This window comes from Neopelma chrysocephalum, unplaced genomic scaffold (genome assembly GCF_003984885.1).
Source record: "Neopelma chrysocephalum unplaced genomic scaffold, ASM398488v2 Primary Assembly neopelma1_71, whole genome shotgun sequence".
NCBI lineage: Eukaryota > Metazoa > Chordata > Aves > Passeriformes > Pipridae > Neopelma > Neopelma chrysocephalum.
The window spans coordinates 522,053-542,473 of NW_020897731.1; the positions used below are offsets into that span (position 1 = coordinate 522,053).

General features: G+C 39.1%; 1 protein-coding gene across 6 annotated transcripts in view; it reads left to right on the forward strand.

Annotated features, from left to right (window-relative positions):
- The first annotated feature begins 4,489 nt into the window (after positions 1 to 4,489).
- RGS12 (regulator of G protein signaling 12) overlaps positions 4,490 to 20,421 on the forward strand; it is an 85,086-nt gene continuing 69,154 nt past the window's right edge. For all 6 annotated transcript variants that reach the window (XM_027686761.1, XM_027686762.1, XM_027686763.1 and 3 more), the window contains exons 1-2: positions 4,490 to 4,552; positions 10,310 to 12,256. In XM_027686761.1, coding sequence (XP_027542562.1) covers positions 10,400 to 12,256 — 1,857 coding nt within the window. In that variant the 5' untranslated portion in view covers positions 4,490 to 4,552; positions 10,310 to 10,399. The remainder of the gene's footprint in view (positions 4,553 to 10,309; positions 12,257 to 20,421) is intronic.

Below are 20,421 nucleotides of genomic sequence, written 5' to 3' on the forward strand. Positions count from 1 at the left end.
GTCTTGCAATTCTGAATTAGAAAATTAAAGCTCCAAGGCTTAAAACCCAACCAACCAACCAAAACTGACAACCCCTTTAGAGAGAAAAAAAAGAAAGAAATACACTACAATTTTTTTCATTTTGGTGTATGTATTTTACCAATATTAGAAGGTGTCCATGGCACAAAATGAAATTAAAAATTTATACTCATTCAGGCTCAACAAAGCATTCCTCAGGAACTGAGAAATTTTGGGTATAAACTATTTGCCCACAAGAAATGGTAGAGTAGAGGTTTCTGTGCTTCCACTGACACCAGTAAAGCCAAACTCAATTCTTGGGTTTCCAGTTCTTGGCAGAAGTGTATTAGGTATGCTTGTGTCCTTGAAGTAGATGTTTTAGCAGATGTTCTGGTTCTATATATTAGGGTTGCTCATCAGCACTGAAGGTTTAACATGACACCAGCTTTGACCACATGTAGTCACAGTTAAGGGAGGAAAAATTGACATCAGTGAGCAGTGATTTGTGTTTTCAGTTTTTGCCTACAACAAAATGCTTAATTTGGTTTCTGGTAGTGAATTTGGGAAAATAAATATAGCACATTCTATTGTAGGGAAATAAATTTTCTTAGGATATTGAGTAATCATATTTATATAGCTAGGCACAGTCAGGAGCATGGCCTAGCTGTGCCTCTTTTCACACAGAAAAAAATGTTCCAGACAGTTTGCCATCTAAACCTTCAATTTTGTAAATGGCATATCTAAGTGCACACAAGAATCTTCCAACACAAAAACTATTTAACTATATTTTAATGTTTAATTAATTAACATAGTAGCTAAGGACACAATTACAAAGCCAAGTAGATGCACAAGATGCACAGATCAATCCTTTTAAGTCTAAATGGGATTTGAGAGGATATGTCCTCTATTGGCCAGTCAAGATTTAACAAGATCGGTATCTATCCCCCTTTGGTTCTACTGCTTCACAGTTCCTTGTGAAGGTTTTTTGTATATTGGTGTGCTAGGGTGGGAAACACCATCACCCAAACCAAAATGCATTTATACAAAAATATTTTCTTCTTTTTCCCTCTGCCAAGAGTGTCTCTCACTAGGTATAAAACTATGCCTAAAATAAGGAAAAGGTATTGCTAGATATTAGATTAACTAGTAAGCCAAGGTAGATACTGATGGCTATGTGATCATCCACAGTCCTCAGTGTGGAAAACATGATCTTTGCTGACCCTTTGAACTGGATGGTTAACAGGAGAAGGACGAGCTTTTGGAATTTAAGAAATAAGTTTTATAATGAGGATTTTGCTCCCAACTGACCAACACAAGCTAACTACAACGTATATGACACCTAATCTTCCCTGCTGTTTGGAACAAAATTGAGGAAAGTTGGAATCATGCTTGTATACTGAGCAAGCATTTAATACTGACAATCATATATAATTTCACAATTTTAAACAGGTTGAAAACATTATATGATAAAATTGACATTTATGTGAGGATTCTTCCGTATGTCTAAAAACGTTTTTTTGAGCAATCAACACTTTGATTCCTTTAACCAATGTAATTAAACACTGGTAATTAAAACCACAGACTTTGCATCAGATACTGGACTAAGTTTATCTTGTGACTTCTCATCTGGTGTTTGTGACAGCAGTAATCACAGTTCAGTACAGGATGCATTGCAAACCTCTCCAGATGAAACCCAAGAAGCTGTTCTGTGACAGCCACGCTTGGTGTGATTGAGATGTCTGCACACCCAACATTAAGCTACTTAGGCTTATAAGCCAAAGCTTGTCCAGCCCCAAAGCCACAAATCCTTATCACTTTGTTTCACACCCTTTTTTCCTTTATTGTCTCCAACAGTGGTGAGAACAGTAAGTTGCAGCTGAGACCTTGTGTGGATTTTTGAGGGGCCATTAATCACCTTGTTCCAGATTCTAACCTAAAGTCTTAATCACCATTTCCAAAAGCGCGGAAGCAAAGCACTGAATTCATTCATGATGAGTTGGATTTTTCTGACTGCAATTAGAGTGTGTGAACACACCTGTTGCCATGTCAGTCTTCAGTGCTCACATCTTCCTTGCTGAGTAATACTCACATAGGAAATTCTGCTGTACTACAAAATAGCCTTCTGTGAAGTCAGATTGATTACATACTCCTGTGCTATTACAAAAACACAAGAAATTCTGTTGGCTATCACAAGTAGAAAAGGTTCAGTGTATTTGGAAGGGGCAGTCTGACACTGCCATGCAGTAATTAGTTTATAGTTAGTAGGTGCTGATGCCACTTTTTAGCATTACTCCTCTTTGAAACAAAATAAAGCATAATTTCTTTGTATTAACTCCATAAAGACTCAGTGGGAGACTTGTAGATACCTCTATTGGAACAGTTACAACTCCACCTTATTACTTGTCATTTTCAAACAGATTTTCTTCTGTTGCAGCCGTTTACAAGGTCAAACTGTTTGACATACCTGGCTGATCAATCTTTTGTTCTGTTGGCAAGGAGATAGTGCAAATCAGTGCTAGATCTGTGGGGGTTACACAGGCAACAGAAATATTCACAAAAGACATATAGTCTTGACAACCTCATATGGAAGCTGGAAGTAATTGGGCTATTAAGAGATGGCAACCCAAAACACCCTTGATTTGTGGAATGCAATTCCTTCCCTGTGACCTCTCCCCAGTCAAAGGGAACTATCGCTTCTTTGGGCAAATTTAAGTCTCTAGAGTATTTTTTAAAATTACTGTAACTCACCTGAAAGAATGAATTGTGAGGTTTAAAATCACTCAATTTTCTTCCTTACATTTTTAGCCTTGCTAAAGAATTATTAATTAATTTTATAGGACACAGTATGTCTGAAGAAGTTTGGAAGTCTGTTACACTGATTTGCCACAATGTCTTTTGTGAAGATAAGAAAAAGACATAATGCTTGTTTTATTCCGTTATTTTTCCCTTCAGAAGATTTTCCCATAAAACTGGATGAGAAAGATAACAAAACTGGGATCTAAGTCAACTGAGATGTCTCATGTTGGTAGAAGTCTCCTTGGGATAGATTGACAAAGGAAAAAACAGTAGAACGAGAAGGTGAAGGTTGGAGGATCCTCTATTTTTCCAAGGAGCTTTTTCTTTTGCTCTGTGTTTTTGTTTTTCCTGAAAATTCTGGTATACTGTAAGCGTTTCAGTTTGGGAAGGAGTTATTAAGAAAGAATTTCCTAGACTGGATAAAAATGAGACAAATTACTGAAGTTAAATCATATTAAAATTTAGAAGTTATCTTATGGACATAACAGCAACAGTGAATTCTGGGATACACATCCTGCTCTGGAGACTGGAAAAAAACCAAAGCAAAAAAACCAGAAAAAGGTAAGCATTCTTCTGCACCTTGTGACTGATAGGTTCAGTTCCATTTCAGGTTTCCAGTGCACAGATAGACACTGAAATGAAATACCCCACATACAAAGGATTTCTACATGTATGTGTTAACAATTAAAGATCTCAATCTGCTGCAAAGATCACAAAATCTTTTCAGGTTCTGTAGTAAAGTCCAATAGATTTGGTTAATTCTTCCCTTTTTTTGGAATCTTATGCTCCTCAGGCATCTCTTAACTGGTGTTCGCTTCTGTGTTTGTCACCCTCCCCTCTTCCCATTTCTCCTATTTAAAATAAGGTTTACTGGAGTCGCCCTTTGGAAATGAAGAAACTGACCTCGATGTATTTTGAGAACCTGTTGACTGTGCCCTGCTCGACCTGGGCGGCAAAAATTAACTCATAAAATCACAGAATACACTGAGTTGGAAGGGACCCATAACACTTGCCCTTCGGATGCTTAATTACTACGAAACGCCTCAATACCTCCTCACCTTCACTGCATGCCCTAAAGGCTGAACCCAGTGCCACCCTGCTCCCTCCCACCTTTGTCTTTACCTTGTCAGGTCTGTCTCCCTTTGTTCCCGGGCTTCAAAGGCCGGGCACACCTGTCTGAGGCACCTCCGAGCGCCTCCCTCACCAACCCGCCCCTTCGCCGCTGGAGCGGTTATTGGGTCCCTTCCTGCCGCCGGCCGCCGCTCAGATGGGGACAGGTGCACCCTGTTTTCCCGACTCCGAGGGGACTCTATGCCAATGGCTGCTGTGGGATGCGATCCCCCAGTGTTTGCCCTGGTCCCGATCCCGCCGCGGGATCACTCTCGGTCCCGTTCGAACAGCCGCCGCCAGCCCGCGCCTGCGCACTGCACGGCCCGCCGGAGCCCAGGACAAGGCGAGGCGGCGAGGCGAGACTAAAAAACTACACGCCCCGTCATACCTCGCGCGGCCCGCTCCCCACGGCCGGAGAGAGTGGGCCCCTCGCGGGGCACGCTGGGAGCTGTAGTTCCGCGGCTCTGGGTATTGTCTCTCCCCTTTCTCTGTCCGGGAACCCGACCGCCACCCCGCCGGGCGGGCGCCTTGACTGACAGCGCCGGGCAGCCAGTGGCCGCCGCGCCCTCAGGCCGAGCCCGGTGCCGTCTCCCCGGTGACCGGCGGAGCCGCTGCCTCGGCGGAGTAGCCACAGCCCCGGGGGACGGAGGTGAGTGAGTCCGAGCGGGGCAGCGCCCACCGCTGCCCGCCCAGCTCTCCCATCCCCCGCGCCGCCGAGCGCCCGGCCCGGGACCCCGCCGGGGTGCGGCGGGAGGAGCGGGGGCGGCAGATGGGCGGCGGGAGAGGGCCCAGGGGGAAGGGAGCGCGGTGGCGGGGGCCAAGGGGAGGGAGGGGAGAAAAGGCAGCCCCAGGCAGCCCCTGTGCGCGCCCCTCAGGCTGCGGCGCTGCCCGCGACCCCCGGCGCGCAGCGCGGAGGGGCGGGCGGTCGGTCCGCCCGCGGGGGGGAGGTTCGGGGGCGCTCCCTGAACTCCTGTCTTTTACCGCTTGATTTTTCAAACCGTCTCTGCGGGCTCAGGTGCCGCTTTCTCCCCTCCCCGCAGCTCCACCCCCCCGGGGAGCGGCTGCCCCGGTTAATGAGTAACCCCGCGGAGCGCTGCTCCGGGAACGGACCCGCCGCCCGCCCCCCGCGGCGTCCCGGGTCGCCCCCCGTACCCGCGGGATGCCCCCGGTGCCCGCGGGATGCACCCAGACGCCGCCAGGCGCCGGAGCTCGCGGGAGCGAGGCTTTGGGAGCGGGTGTGCGGAGCTGCGGCGCATCCAGCCGTGCCTCTCCTGCCTGCGCCCCGGCAGAGCGCCCCGAGCTCTTCCCGGCCGCTCGTGTCCCTGAGCGGATCCCGCCTGAAGTGCTGCCCTTTCTTTGCGCGGCGCCCCAACAGTTCTGTAACGTGTTTGCAAGAAAAGAAGGGGGAAAAAATGCCTGACTGCCAAAAAACCTTTCCCCCTTCTTAAATGCCTGACTGCCAAAAAACCTTTCCCCCTTCTTAAATGCAACAAATGAAACTGAGCTGTAAACGCACGACTGTCTATACAATAGCTTTAGAAAACTTTGTCCTTAGTCGCATGGCTCCTGTCAGACAAAACAGCAAATGTCTTATTTATGTTCCTTACAGTTCGTACATCGACTTCGGTGTGAGAACAGTTTTTATTAGCAATTGCATTTTAGCCTGCTTTTACTAATTACAGTCAGTATTTTTTGAATGATCACGCTCAGTACAACTAATTGTTTTCTAGCAAAGCAGTTGCTGCTGATACAGGGAACATAATGGTGTGTTTTGCCAATTCTGAAATGCTGATAAGATTTTTTTTTACTAAAATATTGTCCCGCCCAAGTTCTCAAACAACTGGTAGCTGTCTTCTACAGGCTGTGCTGTTACATTTCTCGTGTAACTTGTCTATAAACATGTACTGCATTTGAATAGTTAGTGGAATTCAAATTTTATAACTTCATTTGAGCTTTGTAGTTACTTGGCATCATTTATGAAAGTCAGTTCACAATGATGCCCTAAGATGCCTGAAAGAGTGTTATCCATGCTGAAGAGTCTTTTGCATTACTTCAAGATGTGTGTGAGGAATGAAGGAACAGTCCCTTTCCTCTATGCACTTCCACTTTGCATACTTTACCCTTTTACAGTCCCACTATTGAAAAACAAAATTAGGCCAGACAGTTCTTTGCTGTGTCTCTGCACATTAATATGGATCCTGTAGTGCTGAGTATCAGCTCATTTGCAAAGGCTTTTTGAAAGGAACTGGTGGTCAGTCAGGTAGTCTTAAACTTCACATGCTCCCTCACTGCCCTCTGTAACTGTGAAGGTTAGACTATAACAGCAGTGTGCCTTCTGTTTCTGTTCTGTTTGTTGCTATGAGATAACAAGAGCAGAAGCAGGAAACAAACCGCCTCTCTCCCTTGAAAGTAAGCAAATAAGTGTTATTTTCTTTAGAGTGGAGGGTTTCAAAATGACATGAAAAGCCAGCATGGATATGTAAAAACATTACATACAGAAATGCAGTGTTTGTGGGCTAAAGTACAATCCAACTGTAACTGGTGTTTTTGGTGGCTTATACTCCACAAATAATTGCTTCAAATGGTAGACCAGAATGTGTGCTGGCAGAAAACTCAAATGTTTCATTTTGTTTTGCAGTTCTGTGACAAAGCTGATGTATATGAGCAAATTATGTTATTTCACATGTGTATATATTAGTGTTTTTGTCTGAAATGTTCTGTGAAATATTTTGTAGTTATAAAACTACAAAGCTTTATCTCAGTGCAAGTAAAATGATGTCTGTTTCACTACCTTTGTACTTTGTTTCACGTTGGAGATACTACACATTTTGTAACTTATTACAGGAAAAGGTTTTTCAGACATACGATTACTTTGAAACTGTGGAAGTTTGTGCCACTTCTGTGCCATATCTCTAGCTTCAGGTTTCAAATCTGCAAAGAAATTAAAAGAAAACTTAGGCAATTAGGTAATTTAGTTTTGAACTAGTTTGTTAACAGTTTGTCACTCAAAAAATCTCTGTTGGGAGTCTCTCTGCTTATGAGAAACTCTATTTTTATAACTTTTCCATTTGCCTGTCACACCATTTTTGCAGAGAAACATACTTGAATACTGAAGGTTCTTCTAGAAGAGATACATTTGTCCTTTGTCTTGAAGTTTCCTAGATAAATTTAGTGAGCTGTTCTTTGTCATGGTTGAAATTGGCACAAAAAATGCACAGTAATATTCAGGTACTGAGGGAGGGAAGAGGTGATTTTTCCAGTGAGGTAACACAGTTTTATTCTTTGGTTGGTATTTTTTTTGTTTTGTTTTGTTTTTATTTTAGTGGATATACACATTAACAGCAAAACCCCTTTAATGTTCCTAACTTTAAAATCACAAAAGTACATAAACATATCAATAGGTGGAAGACTTCACACCTGTGGAACATCATTGTTAGAGAAAAGTAATATACTAGCAACCTGCTGTTTTGTTTTTATAATTGTCAGGTTTTTGAGTTCCATTATCAGTGGTTATCATCTGAAACAAATGCTTGATGTGTAAGGAGCATAGGTTAGGAAGGCAAATAGGTAAAATGACTTGTGAATAGAATTAAAAGGAACCCTCTCTTAGCAAATGTGGAATTGTGAAGTAAGACAGCACTGGGGTTTGCTTCTTCCCAAGAGCACCCTAACTAAATTTTCATTGTACGTTTTTTTTTATAGTGGCATTTAGGGTACTTTTTTATAGAATAGAAAGATAGCTGGAAAGATCTGTTTTTTTCACCAGCCACTTCAACATTACAATATTGAATCTTAATTTTTTGAGTAACAACTGCTTTTTATTATATTTTAATTGTATTTTTAGAATGAGATTATTTATAATCTCATACTCTTTTAATTGTTTCCTTTCCTCCTGCAAGCTAGTAGTGCACTTTTAGGTGCCAGATACTACAGGGCGTTATGTTAGGTTAGCAGCAGAATTTTGGAGGGTACCCAGGGGATGCTTTAGGCTGTTCTCCAGACAGTTGAGAACAGAAATATTCACTATAAGGCAAATTAAAACATATATATATTCACACTCCCAGATAGCAGGTTTTTATTTACTGATGGGCATTTATTAGTTCATTTTTTTGGTTGGAGAACTACCTCTTGAAATGTTTAATAATTATTCTCAAAAAGTACCAGACCTACTTAGAGATAGCTGAATGCACAGTGATATCTTAGTTCCCAAGTTTAGCCTCATCAGGAAAGGGTCAAACTGCATTTAAGGCATGAGAACGGATACAAGTTGAGGGGGGTCTCTTACAGCAATGTAAGTGTTAAGTTTGGTTAAATGTTTGCAAAGCATTTCTTACGTTATGATTTCCATTCAAAGGTTAAGTGTGAAGTTTCATTACTTCTTACAGTTAAGGGCTCTTTTTGTCTAAAATTGTAGGAAAACTGTTGCTAATGAAGCTAGATAATTGCTATATTAAAACAGTTTGCAAAAACCATACTACGTTGAACAGTCACAGCTGCACCGTCGAGAGAAAAAACCTGATGTCCTGTTGTTCAAAACATTACACGCTAAACCCCAAAAGTAAAGCCAACAGGATGTCTTCTAAGATCTTGAAGGCTGTCCTGTTTTGGGTTTGGAGGGGTCCTAAGGCAATTACATCCCGTAGTAGAGTATTTAGTGGAATATTCAAGCAATGAGAGTGGTTTTTTAAACTTGGTAATCAAAGAGCTCATAGGTACTTAAGTAGTGAAGACTTTGATCCTGAATTTTATTTTAGTTTTGTTTTGCTTTTTTAATTGGTGAAAATTTGAAATAATTGCCCTTCTATTTGTTCTAACCCAGGCAGAAATACTGTGAAAGTAGTAAGCTGTGGATTGAATCACATTCTGAGTGTGGGGTTTTTTGTTATTTCTGTAGCTGAGAACAATGTCAGAAGGATTTCTTGGTCATTTTTCTTCCATGCAAGTAGTGGGTGGGACACCACTAATTTAGCACTTTAGGTGTGATAAAGAAATGTGTTGTCTCTGTGTGTACGTGTATGTATATTTTTATGTGTGTGTATTTATCTAAAACGTTGCCTGCATTTTGCTCACATATGCAAGATACTTGCTTTCAAGTACCTTACACGTTTTAAGTATGTTACAGTGTGACTGAGTTATGAATAAGCCTGTGGACCAACTCAGAGCAGTAATTATTTTCAGATTAGTTCTCACTTCCTCAGATGGAGTTTATTGTGATTTTATGTAGCTGTAGTCCTATGGTTATTTCTGTCAGTCATCCTCCAGACCTGTGGAAGTGAGAGTTCATATCATAGAACAAGGGGATAGTTTCAAAAGTTGAACAAGTTGTCATTTTTTAAATTTGTGTTAAGACATTTTTATGCATTTTAACCCGCTTAGTGGAAGAAATCTCTCTAAAACAATGGAATTTACCCAGAGTATATTTAGAACAAGACATCCAGACTTCAGTGTCAACACCAAAATGTAATGAAATCTACTATTTCTTGCTGTTCATGTAAAGCTGCTTTATATTAATTCTAAAGTCATGACTAGATTAACACTGGCAGCATGTGGAGTTCCTTCTTTCTCACTCTTGTTTTTTTTTCTTTGAATTTTTAAGCTAAACTAAAACACATGGATGTTGGAATGACTGATTGAAATGCATTTTTACAGTGTTTGCTTTCTGACAAATTGGTTTTGAATAGATTAATTGGTTGGTGTAACAGCAAATCTGATTTTGGATCCCTTTGGTCTGATCCATGACTGAATGCCCATTTGTTGTTGCACATGTAACTAAAATGTGTGTAAGAATGTTGAAGTTTGAGAGACTTACTTTAAGCTACCCTTACAGTCAGTCAGTGGAGAGATACAGGCAACTCTAGGGGTAGTTAATCTGTTTTACATGGATACATGTGGTACCTGTTTCTATACATTGAATGTTTAGGGGTGAGGCGTAGCTGAGTGGATAGACACGAGCTCTCATTTTGATGTTGCTGGGAAAGGATAGATGAGCTTCATCCAGGATTTTCACTGTGCTGTAAAATACAGTGGTATTGCAGTGGTGCAGTAAGCCAGAAGTTAACTGAATAATAGATAATGTGGGGGAGTTGGGGAGGACATAACATGCTGTAATATAAAAACACTGACTGGACATCAAAAGACTTAGATTCTGTTCTTTGCCATTCAGTCACTTTGTCATTTTGGACAGCCACTTTATTTGGATTTGCTACTCCTTTCTCGTAAGTAAAACTAAGACTGTGGTACTAAGACTGTGTTCTTTTCAAATTGTTTTGAGTGTTTTGTTAATTCTCTAGCAATAGGTTTTGTAGAGTTCATTAGTAATATTTCTGAATAGTAAAGGGAATACTGGGTACTAAAAACCCTGAGATGTGATTGAAAATTAAAATGTCTTTTTTCTTTCTTTCTTTAGGACTTCATCGGGTGAAGGAGTGATGCTCTTGAAACATGACAAAAATCTGGACTAAATAAAAGTTTTCCTATTGCAGGAATAAAATCCAAAATGTATAGGCCAGGGGAAACGGTCAAACGTCGACTCAACATGCATGCTCCTCCACGGATAAGAAGTGTGGAAGTTGCTAGAGGAAGAGCAGGTTATGGATTTACCCTTTCTGGACAAGCTCCTTGTGTTCTTAGTTGTGTGATGAAAGGAAGCCCTGCAGATTATGTTGGACTTAAAGCAGGAGATCAGATATATGCAGTTAACGAAATCAATGTGAAAAAAGCCTCTCATGAAGATGTAGTGAAACTTATAGGAAAATGTTCTGGAGTCCTGCACATGGTCATTGCTGAAGGGATTAGTCATCTAGATTCTTGTTCGAGTGATGAAGAAGTTGGTTTTTATGATGGGAAGGGGTGGCTGAAACCCAAACCTGACTCTAAGGCTCTGGGTATAAACAGAGCAGAGAAAGTTGTTGAAGAAATGCAGTCTGGTGGCATTTTCAACATGATCTTTGAGAATCCTGCTCTTTGTGCTGGTAACTCAGATAATTCTGCGCCAAAACAAAGATCATTTTCAGTTTCTGCTGCTATGAAATTTGAAACTGGCAATGAAAGTGTAAGCAATCCAAACCTACTGTCAAAGGAAGAAATAGCCAAAGTCCTGAATGATGATTCAGTTTTTAGACTTGGACTGGAGGGTGCAGAAGACTTTGGATTAGATGCAAGCATTTTAAATGTTGCCATGGTCGTGGGTTACCTGGGCTCAATCGAACTTCCTTCAACAACCTCGAATTTGGAAAGTGACAGTTTGCAGGCTATTCGTGGATGCATGAGACGTCTGCGTGCGGAACAGAAAATCCATTCCCTGGTGATGATGAAGATAATGCATGACTGTATTCAGCTCTGCAGTGACAAATCAGGTGTCGTGGCAGAATATCCTGCAGAGAAACTGGCATTCAGCGCTGTTTGCCCAGATGATAGAAGATTCTTTGGACTAGTTACAATGCAGACAAACGATGATGCAAGCTTGGCTCAAGAAGATGAAGGGGTTCTGAGGACATCTTGCCATGTTTTTATGGTGGATCCTGAATTATTTCATCATAAAATTCACCAGGGTATAGCAAGACGTTTTGGACTGGAATGTACAGCGGATCCAGATACAAATGGCTGTCTAGAGTTTCCAACATCATCTCTACCTGTTCTGCAGTTTATTTCTGTCCTGTACAGGGATATGGGGGAACTGATTGAGGGAATGCGCGCAAGGGCTTTTCTTGATGGTGATGCAGATGCTCATCAAAATAATAGTACAAGCAGCAACAGTGATAGTGGAATTGGAAATTTCAACCAGGAAGAAAAGAATAATAGAGTTCTGGTGGTTGATTTAGGGACCAACCCGAGTAAACACATTCCTAACAGCCTATGGGAAAATCCAGTAGGAAGGGGACAAAATCAGCCTGCCTCCCATTGGAATGGCTTCTGTCACGAGCAAGAGGGAAGCATTCCTTTAGAAGTAATACAGAATGATAAGGCCCAGAATGTAAGCAAACACTTAGGTCCTTCTGCTCGTATTGAAGTGCCATTGGTTTCCTCCCGAAATTCAGTACCCCCATCAAAGAAAAATGCTGCAGGCACAGGCAATCAAAGGTGGTTGCCTGTGCACGTGTTACAAGAATGGCAGCATGGAAATGCCAGCGATCAGGAGTCGTACACGGATTCTACGGACGGCTGGTCAAGTGTTAACTGTGGAACCCTTCCCCCACCAATGAGTAAGATTCCAGCTGACAGATACAGAGTCGATGGCAGCTTTGGTCAGCCTCAGCTAAAATCTCACAAAAATGAATGGTCTAAGAAGATGTTTTGCATTCAGAACAAATTTGGCCCTCCACACAGTATTAGGAAACCTAAAGAAGATAAAAAGGTAAGAATATGTTGACATTGGTTCCTAAAAATACCCCAGAAAACCCCACCCACACCCATCAGTCTATGGTACTTTTACACCATAATATTTGCATACTAAAATGTAAACATGTATTATATCATTTACAAAATTTCAGATGAAGGAAATAATATGGTTCTTTCTTGTTTGCAGAGGCGTTGCATACTCCTCTTTAATTTAGTGCAGCTCTGGAATTGTACTTCTGCTGGAAGTGTTGTCTGTTAGTGTTTTCTCACATTTCTTCTTGTCTCTTCATTGTTTCCAAATGTTGCAGTGGCATTGCAATGAAAGGAGACATGACAATTTAGCAACTTCAGTTTCTTTTGACCTCTAGCAGCAAAAGAATGGAAACAGTCTGAATCTGAAGTCTGGTTCTTTTTTGTAGAAGATTGGCTTGTAAATGTTGTTACTTTATGTATCTAATCTATGGTATTTATTTTCAAAGAGAGGTAGTCTAATCATTAGTCAAAAACCTGGGTTATAGAATTTTAGTTTTAACTGAATAAGACTATTTTATTACAAAAATTGATTCCAGCAAACCTCTCAATACAAATAGCATTAAAAACTGACATCAAAAACTATTCCTTAGTGGTAGGTCACAAATCTAACATTCTGCCGGTAAGCTGTAGTTCAAATTTTATTCCAAATTACTGGATGAAGTAGCTGAAGCATCTACTTGTTTTGTCTATATTAGACAAAGTGAGGAGATAAAAAAAAAAAAAAAGGTGTGGGAGGAGTATCCAAGTATACAACATGATTACATACTGTTCCCTTTGTGACATACACGTTTTGCTGTTGAGGGAACTAATCTCTTGGGAGTCTGTTTTTGATAACTGGGATTTTAGTAAAGTGAAGGTCATTGGTCCAACACTGACAGAATTAGTAGCAATGTTGTATCTGAAACATTTGCTGACTCCAAGGAAAGAACCTTATACTCCACATTAGTCTTCAAGAAGCTTTGTCATTCCATGACAGGAAGTTTTGCTTATATGATTGATTCAAATGTCCATCATGCTATTCAAATGTGTTTTGAAAAAATGTGGCTTTTTTTCACCCGATTAAAAATATACAACTGCTGCTCAGGTTGATGACAGTGGAGGTTCATTAGTTGTTCCATACTGTTACAAACAAAATCTTTGCAGTGCTGTGACAGTCAGTCATAGACATTTTGGGTATTAGATTTGCAGAACTTCAGAATGTTTTGATGTGAAACGAGGAGTTATTTTATATTGCTTTTTCTGCACTGTGAAGCCAAAAACTAGCACATATGTTCTTTTGTATGCTTTTTGTGCTGAAAATAAAAAAAGTAAACTAGTATATAGAATAGTTATACACTAGTGTATTGTGAAGGTGAAGTGACTGCTATAGGCAGCAGTTTTCCAGACCCACAAGGATGTATTAAATTTCATGTGATCTTAAATACAAGGTGATTCGCACTTTCAAAAGGCAAATAGAAACTATCCAAACAGAAACACTAAATTTGTAAACACTGCCCACCCAAATGAGGTAAGAATCAATTCTATCTGCTACCCTGAAGATTACATGCTTCATGATCTCTGCTGACAGACCAAGGAAAAGACCTCTTTATAGGCAGCACCTGGTACAGATGCATTGTTCCTAAGTGCTCTTTGAAAACTGCACCAGCTGCATTGGATGCTGCTGGAATTCCTTCAGGGTCTCTCTAACAAATTTTGATCTGCAGTGTTGTCCATGATAGTAATATGGATTGCATTTTTTCCAGAAAAAAATATTTTGTGGAAATCACAAATATACTAATGAAAATCTCATAGAAAATTTTATACTTTAAGATGAAAGATGTTCTATATGTGGGCAAAGAGTAACAATATTTCACCTATTGTATCACTCAGATCAGCATAAACCAAGACTAAGTATCTCAATCTTCCCTTTTAAATCTATTTACTAATAAAATAGGCATTCTGTTCTTTGATTAATAACAAATTTCTTTGCAAGAACACATTTAAAATGTTCCTACATGGCTTTAGCATTTAGTGTCTTCATTAAGGCTACAGAATGTCTTGCATTTTAGTGTTGTTTTCTAGTATTTTTGAAGGCTGTCGAAACTGATGAAAAAAGCTTAGGAAGGTTATTTGGAGTAAGGCACAGAGATGAAGTTGTACAATGTTCTCATCTTGAATCTTTAATGAAAATAGTCAGGGGATGTACTTTATTGGTTAGCGTACCTCCGTACTTTAGGTACTGCAGAAATAGGGAAAATCTGTTTTTGCATCTTAGAGCACTAGTGCACTTTCATAAAAGAGTGATTTTCAGAAATTCAGATTCTCTTTTTGCTTTGTGTGAAGTGAAAAGTTAAGACTGCCTATTCCAAACCATTATTCAGGTGGGTTCTAGAAAACTGCACATACTCCGCTTCCTGTGACCTTTTTAAGTGCTAAGGACTTACTTTACACAGCATGCTCAGACTCATTCCAGTCGTGGAATAAAGTATATGAAGTGGCTACGTGGGATTATATTCATATTTTTACAACCTAGTGGCTTAGTCTAATGCTTCATTTGGCAGAGCAGTCTTTAAATTGCTTTTAATTAAGGTGAGTTTTTTGTCTTTTACGTCAATACTGAAGGTAATATATCCTGTGAGCGAGACTGTATGGAAGCCACTAGAGGGAGAAAAGGTTACCAAAGCTAGAATTTTTTGTGATGAACTCTCTACTTCCATATTATATACTGTCTGCCTTGGAGCTTTCATTACATGAGTTCCTGGATGCACTTCTGCACTAGCAGAACTGCTGTGCAGCTAAACAGTGATGATCACAGCATGTAATTCTGAAAAATACGTTGTATCATACAATACTAGTGGGGGGTAAGATGGGCCTAAACTATTTCCAGATTTTATAGCCGCACTTACAAAACATTTGTGAATTGTACAGCACACAAGAGCAGATGTGAGAAAGCGTTAGTGCACATATCTGTTTAAAACTGCACTTTCAGAACTGAGGCTGGGAAGTGTTTCTTGTGGGTAGGAATAGATATGGTGTTTCAGACTTCACAAGGAAGGAAATACATTTTCTGAGCTTTGTTTTCCCTTTAGTGATGATGTTTTCAGCTCAATAAGTAGAATTATGGTTAATTCTGTAATAATTGGCAAACCCACTTTTAAAATATTAATTTTCTTTACACTGCTCTAAAGCATTTTAATATTCAATATAAGTGTGAATAGTTGAAACTAGTTAAAAATGCCTAATTTGGTTGCTAGTGAATAGCATGAGGTTTTTTGTTTTGCTTTAAAATGTTCTAAGGGAATATCCCTAAATTACTGAACTCATACTTTCATAAAAGCTGTATATCTGTTTTTAACTCTTAAATGGTTTTTAAATAGTGTCTTTTAAAAAGTTTTTTTTTTTTGTACGTGGGAAGAGGAGAACTAAATCGGGGAAATTTTGATTCTAATGCACGTCTTCTGAGTGAGATTTACTGGACGGTGCCTCTGGCCCGGTGCACCTCTAAAATTATTTCCTGTACTAAACTTCACATTTCTGGTGTTTCTTAAAAGTGTCACATGAACAGATTTCTATTGAAGCATCTAATGAGAATTTTTTGGAGTCTTCTTGACTTCTGTAGGTCTTAGACTGAAAAAAGTAGTGGGAGGCCTGATGATGTTGCTGAAATTCGCTGAAAAGTCAGATCATGGAAGGCAAGGTGCCTTTCAATCTGGGAATGACCAAGGAAGATTTCTGGTGACAAGAAGCTTCTGAATTGTTTTAAGTCTGATGCTGGGTAGGGGTGTGTAGTCTTGTGAGGTCTATAAGACTAACACAAGAAGAGCCTGGTTATTGTTTCAGTGGGAATAGAATAATTCCTGCTTTTCTGTTTGTTATTCCATTTGCACTTTGCTGCCTTTGCTGTTGCATTGCTATTTTCACCTTTTTTAGCATCCTGCTGAGTTCCAGTCACTTACCTACTCACTCTTTTTTGCATAATTTTTGGGTGACGCAAATGAAAAGCAGCATAAGCAATATGAAAACATCAGGGGATGTTAGGATTGGCAGGGGACTTGAGAAATTGCCGAAAAGGGAAGCATTCCTTTCCCTCTACACTAAATTAATATAATACGTTTGATTTTGTTCAACCCTCACTCTCTGTTTTCAGGCTAGGGCCTGGCCAAAGATATGTCTACCCATTACTGTTTTAAATTAAGTTTTACTGGGAAAATACTCTTTTTTCCACTGGAAAGCTCCATAACAGTCAGTTTAGTCTTTAAGTTCTCTCTCCATGAGGACAGAACCCTAGGCATCGACCTCTCACCATTCTTTAAAAAAAAAAAAGTTTGTTTTGATATTATGGCAGTGAGTATAACATTGAAGATCAAAAGAGGTTTTACAACCTGAACCTGATAACTAGAATTTGGATAGGTTTATTCCCAGTGAATATGACAAATATGACAAATTATATTAAAATGTAATTAAAAAGCTTTTCAAAAATTTGGGTGTTGATTTTTAGAAACCCTTTCTGTTTCACATTGTTGCAGGACTTCTATCTTGACCGCATTATTGTTTGTGCTAATGAAAAATGTAAATTTGAAACTGGATCATATTTTTAGATCTTAAAGGAAGACAAAATAGATGATCTAAATAGATAATCTCATTATCTGAGACTCACTGGACAATAGTACTGCAAATATATGTATATACACGTATATGTATTCTAAACTATAGAATGTATCAACTGCTTTGAACCCTCTTAACTCAAGCTACTGAAAATATTGTAAAAATGTAGAAGAGAGAAGACAGGTATGCAGTACTGGGGGTTTCACTATATTATAGAATATATATTTCCTGGGCAACTGTTATATATTATTGTTATTCTGTTTTGATCAGAAGTTTAACTACTTCAGAGTTGTCTTTGTTTCCAAAGCAAGTGTTGCAGAAGAAGAAATGCTGGTAAGTTAAAAATGGAATTTTTTGGGGGGGTGTGAAAATTTGTAGTTTGCTTCAGATCCAAGAATTGCAGTTTTTTAATGTTGGTAACTGGATGGTAAACTAATTGCAAAACAGATATTTTAGATGCAAAAACAATGTTGGCAAAGCTGTGTGGTTCCCATATTTGTTTTTTGTTGTATAATTACATGTTTTTTTCCCTTTCCTTTACAATTCTGTTTGCTCACTAGCTTAAATTGTTCTACCACAGCTGTTTATAAAGCAGAATTAATGGCAGCTGGATTGCTATTCTTATGCAGTACAATTTAATATTATCCTTTGGAATTATAGGCTTTGGTCTGATTTGAGATGTATGTATATACCTTAAAGAGAACTCAACTGAAATCCCAAACACCAAGCTAAATCTGAGAATGTACTAATGTGAGTTAATCTGCAAAGAGGCATTTATAGGAAATAGGTCCTCTGATACATTTTGCTCTGAGAAAATGAAAAGCAATTACATGTTTAGTAATTTCATTCAGCCTTTTCATGTGTATTGTAGTCTTCTAAAATTATTTTTAAAAATGGTCAGTTCTAGGATCTTTAAAATGTATGAAAAGTTAAAATAATTTGTGTGCTAGAAAGAAACTAGTGTGGAGAAAATAGCACTGAATGAATTGAAATAATGAAAAATGGTTTAATTTTTACATTTTAAACATAAAAGCTTTGAGATAAGAAATTATAAAGTTATTGTCTGTACAAAGACAGATCTGAATTCCTTGCAGTTGAGAAGATTTAGAGAAGAAAAGGAGCTGTAAAATACCAGTTCTTCACTGGAGAAATAGATCCATATGGAATAAAGGTCTTTAATTAACAAAAATAAATATGGAATTTCTAAAACTTATCTGAAGTGGTACTTTTTGGCATTCTTGATATCACTTGATTTATATATTCCACAGTTTAATAGTGTGGAAAGAGAACACCACATAATTGTACTTTCCATATAGTTTCATTTCATACCTGCTAATATTTGTCATGAGAAATACTAACAATATTACTCTCTTTTTATTTTCTCTTAGTGATTCTATATTGTTTTAAACCTCAACCACCAATAACTTACTTTCCAGTCAGAAATCAGCTTATTCTTCTACTGTCCAAAAGTTTTTTCATAATTGTAATATAATTGGTTGATCTAATATTATTTTTGAGATGGGTTGACCTGAGCTATAAGCAGTTTTAAAAACATGTGGGCAGGCAATGTATTTAGAAAGCTTATTTCTTGATTTCTTGTGCTTTTCTGATGATTCCTGATCAGAATTTTGACTGCTACTGATTATTGGTCTATACTGATTTAATGTTCCCAGCTAATGCCTACCTAATGTTCAAGATGATTTGGAGCCAGTTGTTATGTTGTCTGTAATTGTAATTTTCTCCATATTTTCCCCTAGCGTACTAAGGTCTTTCTGTTCCTCTGCAGTTTCCAACTAACAGGCTTCCAACTCATGTAAGATACTATTATCTAGTTATATTGAGAAAATGATCTTACTATTTAATCTGCATTAATAACATCAACATTTATGTGTTTTTTTTTTCTTGAAAAGGGATTAGGATGGTACTAAAGTGTAGATGGTCAGTGTTTTATGCCTAATATCCTTAATATGGGAGACAAGCAATAAATTTCATTTAGTTGGATGTTCAGCATGACAGCACGGTCTCTTTTCTGTGTCTTCTGGGAGTGCATAGACATCTTACATGAAATTTTACATCATTCTTGATTGTATTATGGGTCAAACTGCCATTCAAAATGCTACTGTAATGGTTAGAAGGCAGTGAAATGTGTCATTATCATCTGATTAGTAAAGAAGTATTCTTAGAAGCGATCAAATTTATTGACCAGTAATGCTGAATTAATAGCACTTGAATTCTTTCTCATACTGGTGTCCCCCAGCCACCCCCCCTCAAAAAAAAACCAGACCAAAAACCAGACCCAAAACCATTGCAGGATTTGCAGTGTATTAAACCTGTGGAAAAGCTGACAGTAAAGTTTGAATCATGCTAGACCTTTTTAATTAACTCTCTCTTACCTGCTCCGGTTTTGTGAGGTGATGTCTGTCCATGATGATGGCAGCAGTGCAGGGCAGCCTGAAGGGTGTTAGTTTGTTGTGGTTTTGCCCATAGCACATGGAGCCTTCTCTATCAGCTTGTACTCCAGGACTTACTACTTCTGTTCCTGTTATGGTCCAGGGATCTGGACCACAACCAGTTCTTTTCCCAGTTCCCTCCCAGATTCCTTTCTCTCTTTCAGGATACGAGTGGCCCTGACTGAACATATCCCATATTTCAATCCATCCTGTTCTCAGGCCCCAGAGACCCTCATTTTACAAGTCCTGCAAGTTTCACTGTCAGTTTTGGGTGGGGAGCAGGTGACGCTGATGGGATGGGTAAAAAAGGGGGGTCATGGCCTGCAGACTGCTCTGCACTGCTGTAGTGGGGCAGTCCCTCAGCTAACAGGACCCATAGTCAGGAGAATGGATGCTTAGGGATGGTGGTGGACAAGAGAGGAAGATACAGCGACATCATCCAGAGCGGGATTTGAGACTAACACTGACAGCAGAATAATATTTGCCTCAACTACTTTTTTTTTTGTGTGTGTATGATCCTTTCACTATTTTTGAGATTTTGTGCACTGACTATATTGGCATTACTGTGGCATCCCTGTTTCCCATCCCTTTTCAAAAAGGTCTAAATTAGAAACTTTCTTTCTGAAGTCTCAACCTGCATTTTTTATGAACTGCTGATCCAGACTGACCCTTCTGCTGCTTAACAGCCGAGATTAAGTTTGGCAAGTTTTGAATATCTGCAGAAGTTTCAAATTATATGATCAGTTTATCTGGGTTCCAAACTGTTATGCATTTTACCATACAAAGTCATACAGTCAAACCTAAGCTTCAATAGCCGGAAATAGGAGTAGGACAAATTAAAATTTGATGATTTTATAGTTAGTATGATTAAGCTCTGTGACACATAGAATGTACCAAATTCTATATTAGTTGAACTCCCTAAATTGAGACATTTTAAATGGTGGTTTTCCTTTTTTTTTTTTTTTTTTTGGTTTGCAATAGCATCTCATCTGTGAAGATAAGCAACCTCCTTTTGTTATGTGCTTTTAGAGGCAATTTTAATAGAAGTTAGTACTTAATTGACACTTGTACAGATGCTCAAAGACTCAGAGAGTTTTTGTTAAAAATTTAATTC